The sequence below is a fragment of the Bos mutus genome, chromosome 3, assembly GCF_027580195.1.
Source record: "Bos mutus isolate GX-2022 chromosome 3, NWIPB_WYAK_1.1, whole genome shotgun sequence".
In the NCBI taxonomy this organism is placed as follows: Eukaryota; Metazoa; Chordata; class Mammalia; order Artiodactyla; family Bovidae; genus Bos; species Bos mutus.
Window position 1 is genome coordinate 103,653,387 of NC_091619.1, and position 16,561 is coordinate 103,669,947.

The following is a 16,561-nucleotide window of genomic DNA, read 5'->3' on the forward strand; positions in this document are numbered from 1 at the left end:
CAGGATTTGGAAGTTCTGGATGGTCATTGCACACTCCAGGGGGGGGGTGTCTGTTGAACCAGGTGGTCTTGGTGGTGAGTGGGAGCCAGGAGGTGGCGGGTGGACAATGGGACATGGGTGGATACCAGCCAGTTAACTCTGCCCTTATCTCCATCACAGGTTGATTGTCCCAGGCTGTGGTTGGCCGCGGTGCTAGAGCCCCGGATGACCCCTGAGCCAGCCCCAGGGAGGACGATGGTGCCCCTTGTCCCTGCACTTGTGATGCTTGGTTTGGTGGCAGGTGCCCATGGCGACAGTAAGTCTGGCCCTCAAGGTGTGGGGCCTCCCAGATGGAAAGGATGCGTTCTTCCTAGTAGGACTCTGGAGGGGGGATGGGACCAGTCACCAGGAGAGACCGGATGGCTAATACACCTCCAGACCTTCTGTCCCAGAGAGGCCTCCCGCTTGGAGCACCCGCCTCCAAGGAGCACCCCAGCCCTGTACTTCCCGGGAGCACTCTGTGTAATACCCGCCTGTCTCTTAAGGTGCTGCAGGGTGAGGCGTGTGTGAGTGTGACCCTGTTTGTGGGCTGGAGGTGAGACATGCCCAGGATTTGTGTGGTCACAGATGATGTGCTCAGGCGTGTCTGTGTCCACTGCTGTGGACCTGTGCAGAAGGCACAGTGTGGGTTGCATCAAGGGATGGTGTGGGAATAGGGGGGCCGCATACAAGGAACGTGTGTGGGTGTGTGAATGGGACACCAGGTGTGTGCACAGGTCCAGGGAAAGGTGAGAAGGGAGCCACCACAGCCCTTCCCCTGGTCTAGGCCCTTGTAGACGCTGAGCCCTTCTTTCCCTTCCCCACTTCAAGGCAGTGGGGGCATCCCCTCCCCCAGCCCCTCAGCCCTTAGAATGAGGGAAGATTGCACTTGGCCACAGGAAGCTGGACTCCAGCGCCCCTCCTTGTGTGTTGGGGGAGGTGGGATTGTCCCCTGCCCACATCCAACTCGGAACTTTGGTTCCTTTCCTGCCGCCCTTCCCCCTGCCTGGCACTACAAGACTGGCCGCAGCCCGCCCCGTCACCATGGTTACCACTGCTTGGTTACTGGTGGGAGGCGGGGCACAGGGCAGATTTAGCCAATCTGCACACGGAGGGGGAGGGGCGAGGTCGGAGCCAAGGTCCCCGGGAAACGGGGCTGTTCCCATCCTGTCTGGAGCCCAGAGGTGGCCCAGGGCCAACCTGGGGGTCAGCCTGGGGGTCAGCAGTCCATAGGTTCCCTCAGCCCCCTCTCCCAAGTATCTGGGTGCAGAGCTCTCTCCTTGCCCCACCCAAGCCCTTTCTCCTAAGGGCTCATTAATTATTCAGGACCAGATCCTGGAGGGGGTGGGACTGGAGAGCTCCACCCTTTGTCCTCCAGGCTGAGCTGGGTGGGGCTTGTGGGGCAAGGGGGAGACAGGGTATTCCTCTTGGGGTTCGGGGCATGGGGTGATGAGAGCCTTAAGGTGCTGGTGATGAGAGGGCCAGGCTAGCAGGAGCAGGGCAGAGTAGGGGGTGCTGGAGAGAGCTGGAGCCTGCAGGGACAGCCCAGGGTAGAAGTCACTGGATGTGACTCTGAGATGGCAAGGAGGCCAAGGCTCATCAGAGTCAGCCCCTGGACACTGACTTGCTGGCCTTGCTCCCCCACCCTCGCTCTGGACACTCGTAGGGCCTTCAAATGGGAGCTTGAGAGCAGAGGGAGGACCACTCTGCGGGCTGTCAAAGACAGTACACCCGGGAGTGAAACTGCCTCCCCTCCTGCTCAAACCCAACATGCTGGAACCTGTGCCCACACCCTCATCCCCCCAGACCTGCCCATCTTTCTGTGTTCTCTCTCCTGTGAATGGCTTTCCCACCCACCCAGCCACCCAAGTGAGAAACCTGGGCCTCCTCCCACTCTCATACCCACATCTAATCCATCACCAAGTTCTGCTGTTTCTCCCTCCTGAACATCTTTGGAATGCATCCACCTCTCCCTCCACGGCCTCATCCAAGCCAGGCTCAGCGCTCTCTGGGGCCTTTGCAGGCCACAACCTCCTGGTGGCTTCCTGTCTCCAGTCTCTGTTCCATGGTGGGAGTCAGGGTGCAAAATGAAAACCTGATCATGTTGTCTTTCAGTTGAAAATCCCTTGCTCTCTGCTGCCTTTCGGTTGGAGCCTTGGGGTCCAGGCCCTGCATCTTTGAGCCTCTGCAGCCTCATCCTCCACCTGCCCCATCCTTCACCACACCCCCGCCGCGCTGACTTCTCAGTTGCTCCCGTGCTCTTCTGTGTCCTCTGATAGGAACCCTCTTCCCCATCTCCTTCGCCTGACGATTTCCACTCACCTGGAGCCATCACCTCCTCCAGGAGCCTTAGTCATGTGCTGCTCCCCTGGGCACATGTGACTCTGTGTCAAGTCTGCGAGTCCCAGGGGGTCAGACCATTGTCCAGCTCAGGGCCTGGAGTTTGGTAGATGAGTAATTGAATTGGAAGGGTGGAGTCAGGCCTGAACCCCTAGTAGGAGCGGAGTGGAACAGAGCAGTCTAAGAACCTCCATGCTGGGCTCTTAAGGACCAGAGCCCAAAGTCTTGAAGTCAGGAACCAGCTGGAGATGCCGCAATAGGTGAGTTGGGTTCTGCTCACAGGCAGAGAGCGGAAGAGGGGCATGGGCTAGGGGCTGTGATGACCTGACCCCAGGAGGCAGGGTCTGCCTCACATTGCACAGACATGTGGATTTGTCCCCGCCCCACACCCTTGGCCAGCCTTAGGTTGGGCCTGGGGGGCTTCTAGCCAGGGCAAGCAGGCAGCATGGACAGAGCTGCTGCAAAAGGAGGGGCAGGCGCTCCAGAGAATTGACGACCGGAGCAGCGGAGCGCGGAGCGGACAGATGTGTTTCTATAGGCCTCTTAACGAGACAAATGAATGGGGGCCCTGGCCTCTGAGGAAGTGCAGGGAAGGGGGCGGAGAGGCAGCTGCCAAGAGTTAGCCCAGAGGCCCTGAGTCAATGCCGAGTCAAGTCCAGCGGGGACCTGGGCGTGGGGCTCGGGGGCTCCCCCAGCCAGGGCTTGTGTTTCTGAAGAGGGCAGCCTGTGGGGCCAGAGGTGGTCCTGAGCAGGAGGAGGTTTCTGCTGATCCGCTGTGTGCTTGTCAGGTGCTCAGTGGGAAGAATCCACAAAGGCCTGCGTCTGGAGCCTGCGGTGGGGTTACTACAGCGTGTGCTGTGCTGGGGGCGGTGCTGGCACCCCCAGAGGTAGTGACCTAAGCGTCGTGGGAGCGGGTAGGAGGCTTCCTGGAAAACCGGGGCCCTGAAGGGTGAGTGGGCATTTGCTAAAGGGGGGGTGTTGCCTAATGAGATGGGGGAACGGGCTTCTCCCTGGAGCCCACGAGAGGACCACCGTGAGGACCATCTCCCTTTTGTTCCCGGACAGCGTAGGGCAGACCAGTTACTTGAAATCATAGGAGCCCAGAGCAGGATGCGGAGAAGGCATTGGCGACCCAGTCCAGTACTCTTGCCTGGAAAATCCCATGGACGGGGGAGCCTGGTGGGCTGTGGTCCATGGGGTCGCTAAGAGTCCGACGCGACTGAGGGACTTCACTTTCCCTTTTCACTTTCATGCATTGGAGAAGGAAATGGCAACCCGCTCCAGTGTTCTTGCCTGGAGAATCCCAGGGACGGGGGAGCCTGGTGGGCTGCCGTCTATGGGGTCGCACAGAGTTGGACACGACTGAAGCGACTTAGCAGCAGCAGCAGCAGAGCAGGATGCCTAAAGGCTAGAAGTATGGGTGGGTGGGTAAAGTCCTACTAAGTAACTGGGGATGTATCTGTCATCACAGCCCCGACCCGGTCTATGGAGCTGGAATGGGGCGGGCAGCGTGCTGCACGTGGTTCAGCGGTGCCTTCCCCACCCCACCCCCGCCATCCTTGGGGAGGCCAGACCTGGTGGCCTGTCTAGACTCTGCCCTCCGTGGAACTTCCGGCAGCTTGCTTTCCCTCTCAGGGACTGTTTTCCTATTGCACAATGAGGATAGTCACTTCTACCTGGAAAGGTTAACTGAGGTCACATGTTGAAAGCACCTGACACTTCGTACGTGCTCCCTCCATCCCAGGCCATGACCTGGAGCTCCCTGTGTGTCCCCTGGGAGCCCAGGGTTGTCTCTGAGCGAATCTCCCTCCCGGGGATGCCAGAAGTGGTCACAGGAGCCAGCGTTAATGAGTCCCCAGCTCATTAGGCTGTTCAGGGCCGGGGAAACCTGCCTCCTTGCCCTCCCTTACAGCCCCTGGCTGCTGCGTGTCTGTGTGCCTGTGTACAAGGGGCTGCAGGAAGGTACAAAATAGCAGTTATCTCCCTAGGGAGTAGCCTCAGGCAGCTCAGTTTGGCTGGGCCCTGGGACTCATGGCCCCCCAGGGCAGCCCACTTGTTTCTTCTCCTAGGCCACTCCCTCCCACTTGGCATGGGCTCAGCTACCTAGGAGTGTCCAAGGCATATGCCCCTGGGAGTTGCTGCCCAAAGGCCTGTGCAGCCATGACTTCCATGTGGTCAGGGAGGGGTGGGTATGGAGGGGAGGTGGCCCCACATTCTGATGGGGCAAAAAGCCCCTCCAGGCATGTGTCCTTGGGAGTTCTGTTCAGACCCTTCCTGGACGCCAGCTCTGGTCAGTACTGGGCAGAGTGGTTAAGTCACTGAGGTTACCTGCCTGCCTGGAGACGTGACCAGTGACTGTAGCCCAGAGGCTGAGGGGCGCAGAGCAGGCTCTCATAGGCTTTAGGGCAGGGTGCACGAGAGGGTCTGGGCACATGGAAAGGCAAGGGGGATGCCCATGGGCTTGGGTGGGATGGCATCGCCACAGGACCTGAGCTGTGTCCCGCACAGTGCTTGGTCCGTGGCAGGGACTTTTTTTTTTTTTTTTTTGAAAGAGTCAAGATAGGTGAGCCCCGAGAGGGTAGCAGGAGTGAGTGTGGGAAAGGCAGCAGGGGGACAGGATTTGTGCCCCCAGAAGTCCAGCTGGTGAAAGAGGTGAGGGCTTGGCAGAGCTGTGGGATGAGAGGTGCCTTCCTGTTGGGGGTGAGTGGGCTGAGAGAAGTGAGGGTCTGGTCTGATGAAGAGGAGAGACCTGCCCCCTGGACTGCCCCGGGCTTGCACACTGCCAGTCTTTGCCAGAGCCTGGTGGGTGGGTGGGCTGGGCAGGGCCCTGGCCCCTCTCCAGCCTCCCCGGGAGGTTCCGCCTCCTCGACGGCCCCAGGCCTTGGGCACCGTCCAGCCTCCACTGTACTCAGGCCTTCCCCTTTCTCTCTCTCGTGACCTGTACCTGGCTGCCTCCCCAGCTCCCGGTTCTTTGTTTGGCGCAGAGGCCCCACCCCCGGGCACACTCACCCGGCTGTCTGGTTCAGCAGGTTCCAGCCTCTGGTTTCTGCAGCTGGCAGGTTGAGGCAGGAACCAGGGGGGTTCCACCCCGGGCTGCTCTCCCCAGCAGGTGTTGAGGGCTCCCCAGTGTGGTGTGTGAGGGGCCGGAGGCCTCCATCCTCCTCCGCAGGCCTTCCCCCATGGTCTTCAGGTCACCTCCCTTGTGCCCCCCACTGCCCTGTGCCAGGAATGGGGTTGGCGCTGGGACAGGGAGGGAATCAAGGCAGGCAGATTTCTGCCCTGCCCAGGGTTATTGTTCTCTGTCGGGAAGCAGCCATGAATCAAATACTCCTCCACAATGTGGAAAAAGTAATAACCTCACACGTGTACATAACAAACCGTCAGCAAAAGCAGTAGCCTCACACGGGACGTAGCAAACCATGAGCACGGCTGTGAGGCAGAGGGGAGTCACCAGAGAGCCCCAAACACAGAGCCACGCCAGTCGAGGTGGGGGCGACCGCAGAGGGGCAAGGAAGGTTTTCTGAGGAAATGATGTCTAAACTGAGACCAGAAAGGTGGATAGGAGACAGTGGGTAAGGAGGTGGTCTAAGAGGTTTGTGGCAGGAGGAGCAGCTTATGCAAAGGCCCTGAGGCGCAGGATGAGCATTGCTCATCCAGAGGATGGGAAGCCAGGGCTCGGGGGGTGTGAAGGGCTGGGGTCAGACCTGGCAGGGCTCTGTCCACCACGACAGGAGTTTAAGTCTTGTTTCAGAAGCCATGGGAGGCTTCTAGAGGGTTTTGATCAGGGAAGAGGCTGCCACTTCGCTCCGGCTGCTGAATAGAGACTAGGCTGGAGAGGACAAGACTGGAGGCAGGGACTCAGCTGGTTAGGTTGGTGCAGTGTCCAGTCGAGGGAAGGTGTTGTCTGGACTAAGGTGGTGGCAGAACAGGAGAGGGGAGCTGCAATCTGGAGGTGTGGGGGAGGGGTATGCAGTGTGCAGAGGGGTGGGCAGGAGACTCTTCCCCACCCCCGAATGTGGGAGGAGGGGTCCTTTCTGAGAAGACCTGACTGAAAGGACCAGCGTACAAAGACAGGCTCTGCAGATCGGGAGTGTCCGGAGCCTCCAGAGGGCAGTTGGGGCAAGAGTGAGGGAACCTGAGGCTCTCTGAACCTTTGTGGTGTCCCCGTGCCACTCTGGCCCCCAGCAGGTTTGCGTGTTACCCCAACAGGGCTGCTCTCGCCCCCTCTGGGTACTCCCAAGTACAAGTCAGATAGGTCCCCAAGTCTCCCTCCTCCAGGGAAGCCCTAAGCTGTGCTTAGGGTGGAATGCTGGCTCAAACCCTGGTTTCCACCAGATCAGTGTTGATCTGGCTGCTGTTTGACCTTCTGAGCCTCCCTCTCCCCATCTCTAAAATGGGGATGATAATACTACTGGTGCTAAAGAGGGTGATAGCTGCCCACAGGCGAAGTCTACTACATGTCCAGCTGTGGGAGCAGCCTACAGACACCGTTACATTTTGTCTGCCCACACCCCTGCCTCTAGCACTGTTTAGCAGATGAGGCTCAGAGATAGTTAGTGACCTTTCTTAATAATTACACAAAACCTCCAGAGCCCACTGGACCCTGGGGTACTGGGTAAGATGGACCCCTCCCTGCTCCCTGCAAGGCTGAGCCCTCCCAGCTCTGCACTGCAACTGTCACTCCTGAGCCTAGCGGTTGGTCCCCAGACCCTTCCCTCAGAGACACTGCTCCATCTGTTGTCCCTCTTCTCTGTACTGGATCAGCACCTTCTCTCTCTGCTGGCTCCTTCCCATCAGCATTTAAATACCATCTTTTGGGCTTCCCTGGTGGCTCAGTGGTAAAGAATTTCACCTGCCCGTGAAGGAGACCCAGGTTCAATCTCTGATCCGAGAAGATCCCACATGCTGCAGAGCAGCTGAGCCACCCACGCACCACGACTGTTGAGCCTGTGCTCTAGAGCCCGAGACCTGCAACTGCCAAGCCCGCAGCCTCGACTACTGAAGTCCGCTTGCCCTAGAGCCTGTGCTCTGCAGCAAGAGAAGCCACCACAGTGAGAAGCCCATGCACCACAATGGGAGAGAAGGCCCCGCTCTCTGCAACTAGGGAAAAGCCTGTGCGGCAGTGAAGACGCAGCACAGTCAATAAATAAAATTATTTTTAAAAAGTACTGTCGCATCTTAGGAAAAAAAGAAACAAGAATGTAAAAACCTCCCTCCAATCTTCATCCCCTCCGAGTGCCATCTTTTCTTTCTCTTCCCCATCACAGCCAGTGTCCTTTAAACAGTCACTGTACTCTGCTCTCCACTTCTTCACCCCCAACTTACTCCTCAGCCTTCTTTGGTCTGGCTTTGGCCCCTGCCACCCCCCTGACTCTGCTCGTGACAAAGCCTCCAACTACACCAAGGCGAACTGTTTCTGCCAGGTGCTTTGGAGTCAAACAGGCTTGAATTCAAATCTCAGGTGTGCCGCTCATTGGCTGTGTGACCTCGGGCCAGTGACTTGACCTCTCTGTGCCTTTAAACTGGGGACAACAAGCAGTGGAGGACTAAATGAGATAAAGTACCAGGTACAGAGTGGGATTATCATCATTGCACAAACATGTTTTTGTGCCAGAGACCAGGCCGGGCCTGGCCTCATCAGCACCGAGCAGGTGGTCTGAAAGGTCACTTCTCACAGTATCAGCCTTCCTGGAGCTGTTCATTGGCCTGATTAATAGGAAATGGATCCGCTGTCGGGATTAACGAGGCGTTGCTACATCTTAATGAAGGCCCCGTTTCCCGCATCTCATGACCCTGGGTGGGATTCCAGGTTGACCCTGTTGTATATCAGAGTGGTGTGGGTGGGCGTGACCGTACAGTGTCCGACCGTACAGTGTCCAAGCCCATTCCCTTCTCCCCCTCCCGCTGCTTCTCGGTGGAACTCTGGGGAGACGTCCAGGCCGTCAGAAGACAATCACCCAGTCAGTGGGAGCTGGGTGGGGAGGGTAGATTTACAGGACAGCATTCACCTGGGAAGACATCCAGAGATAGGACGTCTCTGGATTAGGACATGGAATGTCTAGGCCTCCGGGACTGATGGTGCGTGGGGGCTGGGGAGAGGAGGAGTCATGGTTTCTGGCTCGAGCCTTGGGGTAGGTGGTGGTACCATCACCTGGGTGGAGAGCAGTCATGTCTGCGAGAGAGGCTGGGCCGTTCCCAGCAGCTCTCAGCATGCCTTTGTCCTGGAGCTTGGAATTGTTGAGGGGATGGGAGACGGAAGAGTGAAGCAATTAAAGTACAGACTCAGTACTCCAGACTCAGTTGCCTGGGTTCAAATCTTGGCTCTGCCACTAAGCAGCTGTCATGTTGGGCAAATCCCATCACCTCTGTGTACCTTGAGTTCTCTATAAGCAGAAATAAAACCCACCTGAGGAGCTCACAGCTCTTTGAAGAGCGCCTGACACATAAGAAGCACTGCGTAAGGGCCGGGCATCACTACCATTGTTTCCTTTATAGACCTTCCTTCCCCTCCCCCACGCCTGCCCGCTGTAACATAGGCCATGTCTGCAGTGACCATCCCTTGGTGACTTGATGTTCCTCTCTCTCCAGGCAAACCTGTCTTTGTCAAGGTCCCCGAGGACCAGACTGGATTGTCAGGAGGGGTGGCCTCCTTCGTGTGCCAAGCCACGGGGGAACCCAAGCCGCGCATCACATGGATGAAGAAGGGGAAGAAAGTCAGCTCCCAGCGCTTCGAGGTACAGCCTCGGGTGGGAAGGGGCAGGCAGGGCCCCAGTTCTGCCTGTTTTGAGGTCTGGTCCTATATCACATCCTCTTGATCTCCCGCCCTGGGGGCTTTTTCTCAGCAATAGAAAGGCTGAGCCTGAGCAGGCCCCGCTGTCTGTCCCGAGCAGGCTGTGACGGTGTGTCTATCCTCTGGCAGGTCATTGAGTTTGACGACGGGGCAGGGTCTGTGCTGCGGATCCAGCCACTGCGGGTGCAGCGAGATGAAGCCATCTATGAGTGCACGGCCACCAACAGTCTGGGGGAGATCAACACCAGTGCCAAGCTCTCAGTGCTCGAAGGTACCTGCTGGAAAGGGATGAGGCATCGGGGGGCGGGGAGACTCACGTAGGGGATCAGCCAGCCAGCCAGCCAGCTCCGGCCCCACCGTGGACTGCAGTGTGTTTGGCCATCCTGGGGTCAGAGAAAGTCAGTGGTGGACAGCGATGATCGCTGGGTATTTGGCATATGCGTGGTGTCTTTGTGTTGTGCTGAGCCGGGGTGTTGCTTGGCTGGGGTCTGGGGCCTGACCTGCGGTGTGAGGTGGTAGCTACGTATCACTTGGGGTACATGATTCGTGGCAGTGGATGTGATTTTCTTGTGGAACCTGGCAAGAGGCTTCAGAGAAGTGTGTTCCCAGTCGCTGTTATGAGCAAGGGCCCTAGGCTGGAGGCTGGGGCTCTGTATGTGGATTTTAATGACCTCTCTCACTTGGTGGCTCCTCCATTCATTCACAAACATGCCCTGATGACTCCTTGTGTTCTGAGAGTTATCTGACCTGATCCTGCCCTTGCGACTTCAGTCTCCAGTATGTTCTGCGTTCTGTACGAGAGGCCCAGGGGACTGTGGGGGGTGGGGGGCGCACAGGGGTTCAAGGGAGGAGGGAGCTGTTGTCTGAGTCCTGAAGACAAGTGGCAGTTGGGGTGGGGGCCTCGGTGGGGAAATAGCATCAGCTCACACCCAGGTCCAGAGGCAGGAGACCATGGAGCTTTCAGGGAACTCTTGAGTGGTTCCATTTGGCTTTGGGGTGGCGGGTGGCTGGAAGACACAGTAAAGTGGGGAAGAGTAGGTGGTTCAACATGAGCCTGGAGAGGTTGGAGGACAGATCACACCGGACCAACCAGGCTGCGAAACACTTTCCTGGGGACACAGGAAGCCGCAGACAGGGAGTGACATGATCGCCGCCCACCCCCACCTGCCACGATGAAGGCAACAGTCTGACTATGTCTGCATGTATTTTCAAAACATGGCTTGGACTGTTGCTTTAAAAAAAAAATTGCAATACCAATACCTGTTCACTGTTGAAATTTTGGTAAGTATAAAATAGCACAAAAGAAAAATTTAAAATCACTTGTTTATCTTACCACTACTATTAACATTTGGTTATTTCCTTATAGTCCATTTTCTGTGCATGCGTTATATATGTAACAAAAACGAGATTACATTCTGCCCAATGATTTGTAGACTGCTTTTTAAAAAAACATATGAACATCTTCCTGCCGATTAAGTATTTTTCTGCTTCATTGTTTTTAATGGCTGTGGGGGAGTGTCACATGCAAGCACCCTAATTTATTCAGCCATTCCCTTATTGTTGGACACACATGTTGTTTCCTGTATTTTGGTTGTATAAATAAGGGACTGTGTGCTTCCTTACAGATGTGTTCACTTTCCTGATTATTTCCTAGATGCACGGAAGTGGAATTGCTTGGTTAAAGGGCCACATGCGATGTTTAGCCTTTTCAGTATTTCCAGAAGACTGTGTCAGTTTACACACCCATCAAACAGGGCATGAGAGGGCCTCTTTTCTGCACATCCTCACCAGCAGTGGGAATTACCATTAAAAAAATCTTTGCCAAGTTAATAGGCAAAAAATGGCATCTCAATTTAATTTGCATTTTTTTGATTACGAGAACAGTTGAATATCTTTTTGTGTTAGCCGTTTTTACACTGTGGCTTTATGTGTTCACGTTCATATCCATTTGGTAACTCCTTTGTGCCTGTGTGTCTCCTGCGAGGCAGGGCAGGGCCCTCCAGCTTAGAGGGGCAGCGGCTAGGGTCAGGGGCTCTGGACCGCTTATTCTCTTTTCCTTGTGACCTTGGGTGAGTAGCTGTGCCTCTGAGCCTCATTTTACTCCATCTGTAAATCGGGGATGTGATGCCTGCCACCCAAGCTGGTTGGGAGGATTAAATGGGATGCAGTTAAGCACTTTGCTGGATTCCGGCCTGAATGGTCGCTGCTGTAGGGCTGAAAGCCACACACCCTAAGGTCCACACACGTGAGCTGCCTGCGCCTGGTGTCTGTGCTGCCTGGCCTCTGGGTGACGCAGCCCCCACCGTCCACTCCCCTGAGGGGCGGGGGCCCAGAGGACAGGCCCTGCACCAGGATCCCTGACGGTTGGGTGCTCTCGAGCTCCTCCCTGCCACCCCTGACCTCAGTTTCCCCACTCATGACCTCAGGATAAGTATTTCAGCACTGCCGTCCCTTCTGTTGCTCGCTGCCCCAGCAGGAGCCATCTGCCCTGCCCTGGCATTTGGGAGGTGGCCGAAGGGCCAGACTGTGGCTCCCACCCCAGAGGGCATCTCTCAGGCCCTCGAATTAAAGGGAAGAGAGACTCCTTATTAGTGTTGGAGGAAAAGTCCCCACAAAGTCCCTACATGCTAGTTCTGGAGGGGCCTTCTTGGAGGAGGGTTTCTGTAGCAGGGGACAGGGGTGTGTTCATGCTTCTGGGTGTGAGAGGTGTCTGATGAGATTGGGGAGCGCATGGCAGCCCCAGGCCTGCTCCTGGCCCGGTTGAGATGGAGCTGTGGGCCTGAGTGAGCCCCCCTCCTGCTCCTGAAACACAGCACCCGGAAGGTGAAATGCTGACTTGCCATGTTGGTCTGCGTAACCTTGACTGGCTCTGGGCTTGGCAGAAAGGAGTGGAGTAGGAGGTCGAAAAGGTGCCAGAGGGCGGGGCCTGAGGAAAGCACCTCCCCGCAACCGTGCCAGGCCTCCCCTGCTAGCCAGAGAGGCTGGGTGTATGTAGGAGTGGGGTGAAAGGATAGTTTGACTACAGCTGTGGGCTTGGGTCAGAAGAGAGCCAGGGCCATTCCTGGGAGGAGGGCTGGGGAGAGGAGGAAGCTGGCTTGGGGACTGGGACTCAAGGTTGAGTTCCTTACATGCAGCGCAACATGCACTGCGTGTAGCTCAGCACACGCTGGGCACTTCAGAGGAGTGGCCCGGGGCTCCCTGGGATGACTCGGCTCAGCTGAGAGGTTGCTGTATCCCCGGCCTGCGTGTCCATGCCGGGCTCCCTGCCCTGCCTTGCTGTGCCAGGCCCAGCTCCTCTCACATTTGAAGCACCCCACACCACTCCCACTCCGTGGCCTTTGCACCCAGCTCCCTGGGCAAGACTGCCACTCCCAGGGAGTCCCGATTGCCCAGCAATGCTCAGCCGGCTGCCTCCCCACCCCCTTGGCCCGGGCTGGGTACAGGGTGGGGGTGCCCGGCACAAGCTAGCTGGGGGTGAGCTGCCCAGCGTTCCTGTCTGAGTGGTAATTGAAGCCATTAGCGCGCCAGCCTCTCCCTCGCCGGGTAATGGCAGGAAAAGCTCTTCTCACTCTGCACTCTTGAGGCTGAATCACTCCCCCTCCAACCCGCCTGCCGACGCCACTGAGACAGGGAATCTGACATTTTCCCTCGTGAGGGAGGGGGAGCTGAGGGGGAGGGGAGGCAGGCCTTGCTTTCCGGCCTTTCCTTCCAGGAGGTGGGGGAGCCAGGAGGGTCTTGGAGCTCAGTCTGGAGGTTCAGGATCTGCCTGGGCCAGTGGGTTCCAGCCAGGAGGTACCGTGGTCAGGAAAGCCCCGGAGGATGCCAGACAGCAGAGGTGTGGCCCGGGCCCTGGTGACTTGGGCAGGTTCTGGAAGGGTCTAGGAGAAGGGGAAGGGGGAGAGGGGGAAGGAGGAGAAAGGCCAAGGAGCAGACATGAGCCATTCTGACTTGTCTTGGAGGGCTTGGCTTGGCGGACTCAGAGCGCAAGAGGCAGCATTTGCTTGTGGTCATGGAGACAGCAGACAACACGCACCCGTGTGGTGGCGTGTGTGCCCTGTGCGCTCTCTGGAAGGCTGTGTGTGTGAGGTGTGTGATGTGGTGTTACAGTCTTATGGGCTGTGTGTGCCTTATGGGTTGTATAGAAAACGGGGGCTGTGCATCCGACTGTGTGTGTGTGCATGCATGCGTGTGCTTGTGCGTACGTGCATCAGGCAGTGTGTATGTGGTGTGGTGTATACAGCAGGTGGTGTACGTCATGCCGTGTGTGCATCAGACAGTGTTTATATGGCGTGCGGGCTGAACAGCAGGTGGTGTGCATGTTATGGGCTGTTGTGTACAGCGGGGGAAGGGGTGTGCAGCAAGCAGCCTGGGCCCAGTGTGTGCAGTTAGTCTGGTGCTGCAGGAGGCCAGAGATGTTGGACTCATTGCCTCCAGGACCCCACAGGATCCCTGCTCAAGGCTGGTGGCCGGCCAGGGCAGCTATACAGAGATGGATGTGGGGCAGAGTGGTCAGCCTGAGCTGTTGTCAGTGCCTGAGAAACTATCCTTCAGCAGGCCAGGGCGAGGGGCACCAGGGAGGGATCCTACCCAGGCCTTGGGACTCTCTCCTCTTCGTCTCCTTCCCCCACTGAGCCCCGGCTCCCTCTCTCCTGTTCCCACCTGGCCTTGCTGTCTGCTGGTGGCTGACCAGGACCACACCACTCCAGGTCACAGAGGCCCAGGAATCCAGGTGCCTGCATGGCGTGCCTGGTCTTGCCCTCTTTGTTGGGGATAGGCTCTGGGGGAGGCCTGCTGTCAGGCCTGTGGGGTAGTGACTGGTGGCAGGAGGTGGGCAGTCAGTGCTGGGCCTGGACCCCCAGGCTTGGCCGTGGTTTTGGCCCTGGTCTGGGGACTGTGGGATGATGAGGCCCTCTTGAGCCCCATGCCAAGCCCCTTTGAAGATGAGGACTGATGAACAGCATACAACCCTGGCCTGCCATCCTGGGCTGGCTGCACCCGGAGCATGGCCAGTACAGAAGCTCGTGTTTTCAGGGTGGGTGGGCATTTCCCCAGGGAGTCAGCTCTCCCTGCCCCACCCTCCTCCGTGTCCCTGACCCAGGGCTGATGAGGGGGTGGGGCGTTTGGGTAAAGGGCTATCACAGGCAGAGGCCCACCATGCCCCTTTCCTGTTGCCTGCGTACGTGTCCAGGTAACGGGCTTGTTTTGAGGAAGCTGGGCCCATCACCTCCCTGATTTGCATCCACAGAAGGCATAGAAAGGGCCCCTAGAACCTAGCACCTAGAACCCAGGCCAGCTTCTGCCCCTTCCCTCACAGCTGAGGCATTACCTAAGTGCTTCTGGCCCCATGACTGTGGAATCTGTGACCTGTCCCTCCAGCCCTGCTGTGACCATAGTCACATTCAGGACTACACAGATATGAGGCTTTGCAGCCATTCCCTGGAGAGATCTGAGCCCCAGACGTAGGAGTGGGAGAGGTGTCGGTAGGTGGGCATTGCCAGGAAGGTCTTGAAGATCTAGGGAAGAAGAAACCTAGAGAAGATTCTAGGTTTCTTGGTACCTGGGTTCCCTCACTTCTTTCTAGTTCTGATCTATCTTCTGATCTATCTTGGGGCCCAAGTGGATCCCTTTCTGAATGGTTCCTCCTGTGGGGTGGGCAGTAAGCCTGCCTCTTCTGTTAGCCACAGACACTGGATGCCTTCTCTGTGCCCAGCCTGCCCCTCCCACCCCTGCAGTCACAGGTATTTACAGGGCCCTGCTGTGTGCGTGGCCCCCTCGCCTACAGCCCTTGCCCCAGCCTCAGGACCGCAGCAGAACCGGCAACTCTGGGAACAGCTAGCCAGCTTGGAGGTTTTAAATGCCCCTCTGTGTGCACATCCTCCACCCCTGATGAGGTGTCCCCTGCCTCTGGTTGCCAGGGGAGAGAGGATTTTAATCAGGGGAATGCCTGATAAAATGCGTGCTTCAGAAAGGTCCCTGAGGGTGCAGAGGCGGGCACTGGAAGACCAGTGAGAGGTCAGGGCAGCGGCCCAGGCAAGAGGTGGCAGTGGCCCAGACCCAGGCAGTGCGTAGAGGAGGAAGGGAGACTGGGTTCCATGCAGTTTAGAAAGCTTGCCTGTGGGACTTGGGGAGGCGGGTGACTCGGGATTGCTGGCTCCGGGCCATGTAGATGGCAGTGCTATTTGCTCAGGTTCAGGTATGAGAGGAGGACCCGTTTGAGGGGCAAGTTGATGAGTCCACTTAGAAATCTGTTGTAGTAGGTATGTGTAGGCATCCTGGGGAGGGGTGTCAAGGAGGCCTTGTTCAGATTTTGCCTGGCACTCTGAGGGACAGCTGGAGATAGGGGGGAGAGAAATGGCAAGTCTTAGGGAGCCAGAGGACAGGAAGAGGGCCTGGATGGAGCCTCAGATGCTAGGTCTTCCTATAGGGGTGAGTCCCTGGAAGTCAAGAGAAAAGAATCTGAAGGAACAGGGAGGGGTGCTGTCGAGAGGTCGGGCAAGATGACTGCTGAGACGTGGCCTCTGGACTTAGCTCCATGGAGTCATGGTTGACCTTGGTGAGCATGCTGGTGTCAAGCCATGGGGGTGGCAGCTGGGCTGCAGGGACCTGAAGAGCAAGAGGGAGGTTCTCAGTGGTCTGGAGGGCCCGGGCCGGAACCTAGTTGGGGTAAAGGGACCGAGAGAATGGTCCTGGAGTAGGACTGAGTTGGGAACCCTGGGAGGAGGGTTCAGCGTGGGTCAGACCCCAGAAGCTGGAATGTGGAGGGTGCAGACCTGGGGCCAGCCCCCGGGGTCACCTGGTGGCGTGCGGCTGGGAGGCCTCACCAGCCACGTTGAGTAGAGCCCTAGGAGGCGCCAGGGAAGTCCTGGGGAGGAGGGGATTGGGAGGGGGAGGCCTCGCCTGCTTGGCTGTTCTCGGCGACAGGCCCCAAACAGCTCAGATTCAAAAACAAAACAGGCTTTTAAGATGCCAAGTTTGATGAAATCTGAGTGCTGGAAGAGGTGGGAGTTTTCTCTTAGAAAAAGCTGAAAATGAAGACTGAAAGCTGCGAAGGGAGCCCAAGGCTCCCCAGGCCTCCCTGACTGCCTGGCAGCTTGGGGGAGGGGTGGGGCTCTGGAAAGGGTGGGAGCCTGCAGGTCCAAGGGGCCCTTCACGCTTGCTCAGGGGTGTCCTGACCTTGACCTTGCTAAGGATGGGGCTGCCTCAGGGACAGGGCCTGAGGTGGCCTTGGCTCCCTTAGAGTGCGGGCGGGCTGGGGGAGCCAGCAGCCTCGCTACCCACCAGGTCCCCTCGTGCGTCTCCACACGTCTGCGGTTCCCGGCTCTGGCCCCACAGGCGTCTCCAGGCGACTCGCCACGTCAGCATCCGTGTTGCTCTGCATGTCTGCACATGTGTGTTTCCGCGTCTCTGCGTGCC

General features: G+C 57.7%; 1 protein-coding gene across 2 annotated transcripts in view; it reads left to right on the top strand.

Moving 5' to 3' along the window:
• The window catches only part of PTPRF (protein tyrosine phosphatase receptor type F), an 84,295-nt gene that overhangs the window by 14,046 nt on the left and 53,688 nt on the right, over positions 1-16,561 (top strand). For both annotated transcript variants that reach the window (XM_070368324.1, XM_070368325.1), the window contains exons 3-5: positions 160-295; positions 8,947-9,092; positions 9,278-9,419. In XM_070368324.1, coding sequence (XP_070224425.1) covers positions 205-295; positions 8,947-9,092; positions 9,278-9,419 — 379 coding nt within the window. In that variant the 5' untranslated portion in view covers positions 160-204. The remainder of the gene's footprint in view (positions 1-159; positions 296-8,946; positions 9,093-9,277; positions 9,420-16,561) is intronic.